This window comes from Nanorana parkeri, unplaced genomic scaffold (genome assembly GCF_000935625.1).
Source record: "Nanorana parkeri isolate BGI_ZX_2015 unplaced genomic scaffold, ASM93562v1 scaffold364, whole genome shotgun sequence".
NCBI classification, from domain to species: Eukaryota; Metazoa; Chordata; class Amphibia; order Anura; family Dicroglossidae; genus Nanorana; species Nanorana parkeri.
The window spans coordinates 160,293-163,419 of NW_017306632.1; the positions used below are offsets into that span (position 1 = coordinate 160,293).

Genomic DNA, 3,127 nt, shown 5'->3' on the forward strand with positions numbered 1-3,127 from the left:
ATGTCTAATATTAATAAGTGCTGTGTGGGGGAATCTATCTAGCTACAGGCAACAAGAAGAGTTCTTCCTCCAGACATCTCAGATCAGAATGTCCAGTGTTACCTACTCGAGGTTTGTTGTTCAGAAACAGCTGGGAAGCCAACACACTCACAGAGGGACATCTTAAACAAATAGCTGGTCAGGAGGGCAATAGCAGGAAAATCACAGGCTGCACAAAGCTGACTTAGAGAGCAACACTAAACAATAACTGCTGCTAGTGGTGTGAGCAATTTTCTATGTCTTCTACGGCATAGTTATAATGGCTGAAATTTGTTAAGACCTACGTTAATCACATTATATTAACTAGGAACAATTACAGTAGCTGTAAGGGTATCACAGCACAGACTCTTCCGTGCTTTCAATCTGATGTTGTATCCTCTGGCGTAGTGAAATGGCTGTCGGGTTTTCTGTTCAATCCCTTGTTTGTTTACGCTGCTTGACATTGTCCTCCAGCGATGAAAAGCCATTTGTGTGACCGTTCACTGCACTCACGGACCCGTTCTGGTAATCTTTCCTCTTAGAAGAAGTTTTCTTGCTGTAAGTCTGGGAAAAAAACAACACAACTTTATCTTGCTTCTGTTGGAGGTTTTTTTGGGTTAGTTAATAAATAATGGACAACGCTATCTGAGAAATACAGGATATAGAAACACAAGTTTTACCAAAGACGTACATAGACAAGACCTACTTGCATTTTTTCTCCTGCAAAGGTACAATAAAATAGTATTCCTTCAATATTGAGAATAATCCGACCGTAAAATGAGTTTTTGACTTGGAGCAAGCTTTTAAAAACGATATTCCCTTAGATTCTTTGTTAGGTAGTTTGGAATCAGCAATGGCTGTTATCTCATGTAAACAGCAAACAAGTTGAGCTAAATTACATATTAGGGTCATTTCACTAAACCATAACCCTTGCAGTGTTCGTTACCATGCATTATTTGCCAGGTTTAAAGATTCAATTTTTTTCAAAAACATACTGTAAGTCCTTGAATGGACTAGCTGGAGAAGTATTGCAGCAATGTGAATACATTCTAATGAAAGCGCCAAACGAATGAACTGGGTTCTGTAGCAAAGCACGACAGACGGCATGATCAGAAACACAGGGATGGGACCTATGTTTTCAAATGATTTTATGGTGAGTACAAAAGTTCTCTTTTCTTTCTCACTGAAGGATGCACAAAGTTTATAACCTTCGGGACGTTTGAAGTGAAGATCAGAAGAGACATTGTCCCTTGAAGGCCACGCGGATCAAATGCTTCCTACTTGAAGATTTCGAGGCCAGTATTTTAGCCGAAGTGCCCTAAGCTTATGCACTGACATTAGGCACATGTGAGTGATGAGACGGAGGCCCAGCTAAAATATAATGCTACAGCCATCTGTTCCACCTGTTCAATAGTCAAAAAAGAATAACTGCAGCAGAGGCTAGATCTCTTTTAAATGGATTTGGACCAGTCAGGTATGGCTTGTCAAAGTAAAATCACACCTAGATCGAGTGAGTGTAGAGCAGGACCCGTTAGTTAAAACATAGCTCTGCAAAAAGCTTCTAACCGCTATTGGTTGGGTCCTTAAAAACAGGTGCATTGTCCACATGTAGAGTAGGTGCCTTGTCAGCAAATACCTGGGTGATTTGGGTCATATAGTCTTACACGACTGAAGTAAAGGCTTCAGCCGAAGAGCAAAGTACCCAACCAAACCCAGCGGAGCTAAAGAGGACTCTGAGGTTTGGACAGACTCTAACAGCAGAAGACAGTGTTACTCCAGAAGTCAGCATGGCTGCAGTGTGGTAAGCCAACATATAGACTCAGGGTAAAAGGTATGGTCTCAAGTACTCACAAAACACCAAGAACTGGCAGCAGGTGGAAGATCAGAAGGCCTGAGGTGACCAAAGTCACTGAAGATGGGCAGCAGAAATGGCTTGAAGAATAAAGTTCCATGTGGCTCTCTGTAGCAAGAGAGCACGGAGAACACTTGTGTAACACTCCACCCAGCGGATGACATCAGCGCTCAGTCCCAGAGCGTTAACCACTTTTGCAGCAAAAAAATGGCGGGAATGGGAAAATGGCGCCAAACAACTGATAAAGAAGGAAGTAGCACCCGGTGGTTGACCTAACTAGACTACTCAGAAAGTGTTCGCACACAGGTTAAGAGCAGAAGCAAGGCCAATGGCTCTGGACCTGAATGCACTCCGCAACTTTCACCAGAATGGAGTCTAAAAAGTGCCCGAAGGTGACACCCAGGCTCTCTCTGCATTGTCTGGCAGGGTCCAGATGTGGTCTTCTAAAAGTCAAGCTGAACACAATGCACCCGAAAGCTGTCAATTGGAGGTAAAACCGCCAGCAGCAGTGTAGAGAAGTGTCTTGATTGCAGGAAAAAAGAAAAAAGTACTAACGAAAAAAACAGGTTAGGCTTTACAGATGCAGAGCTGAAGAAAAGATGCCTGTCCTCCTATAGTACAAGCAACAAACTGAGGTATGCTGTTCCTAGGGGGTTACCCTTGCCTGGCATACAGTTCCTTGTTTTCCAGTCCTCCTGTAGGTGGCAGTATAACCCTGAGTTTAAAGACTTCTTGTGTTCCTTATTGGATAAGAAAGAAAAATGCTTTCTGCTGATCAATATTTAATGCAAACATTCAAAAATTGGACACCTAAACAATGTGTGCAAATCGACCATTTAAAAGAGAAAATTGTCATGATGTATAATAAAAACACACTCAAAAATAACTCAATAGTGAATTGACCTTACTGTGACATAATAGTTGTACATTAGTGCAGCACTGGGTTTACCTTAATGTAGAAATTGCCAAAGAGGATAATCAGAGAGATCATGTAGCAGTTCTGGAAATACAGCCAACCCATGGGGAATGCACAGGGCCAAATCATCGCACAGCTGGTCTGGGTCATTGTCAGGACAAATTGAGTCTGCGGCAAAATAACAAAAATTGCAGAGAGTCACATACAAAACACTAGTTACCACCAGATTGTGAGCAGAGAAAAACGAATACAAGATATATACAAGCTATTCTTCAAAACTGACTTGGTGCACTATGACTCTGCATTCATTTTCAATACATCCAGTGCACTACTCACTTATT

General features: G+C 41.8%; 1 protein-coding gene across 1 annotated transcript in view; it reads right to left on the minus strand.

The window, feature by feature from the left end:
• Positions 1 to 264: 264 nt before the first annotated feature.
• Positions 265 to 3,127, minus strand: part of ELOVL5 (ELOVL fatty acid elongase 5) — a 52,615-nt gene continuing 49,752 nt past the window's right edge. Inside the window, exons 7-8 of the mRNA XM_018558863.1 lie at positions 2,820 to 2,954; positions 265 to 582 (exon numbers count right to left, since the gene is read on the minus strand). Of these exons, the coding sequence (XP_018414365.1) occupies positions 451 to 582; positions 2,820 to 2,954 (267 nt within the window). The 3' untranslated portion in view covers positions 265 to 450. The remainder of the gene's footprint in view (positions 583 to 2,819; positions 2,955 to 3,127) is intronic.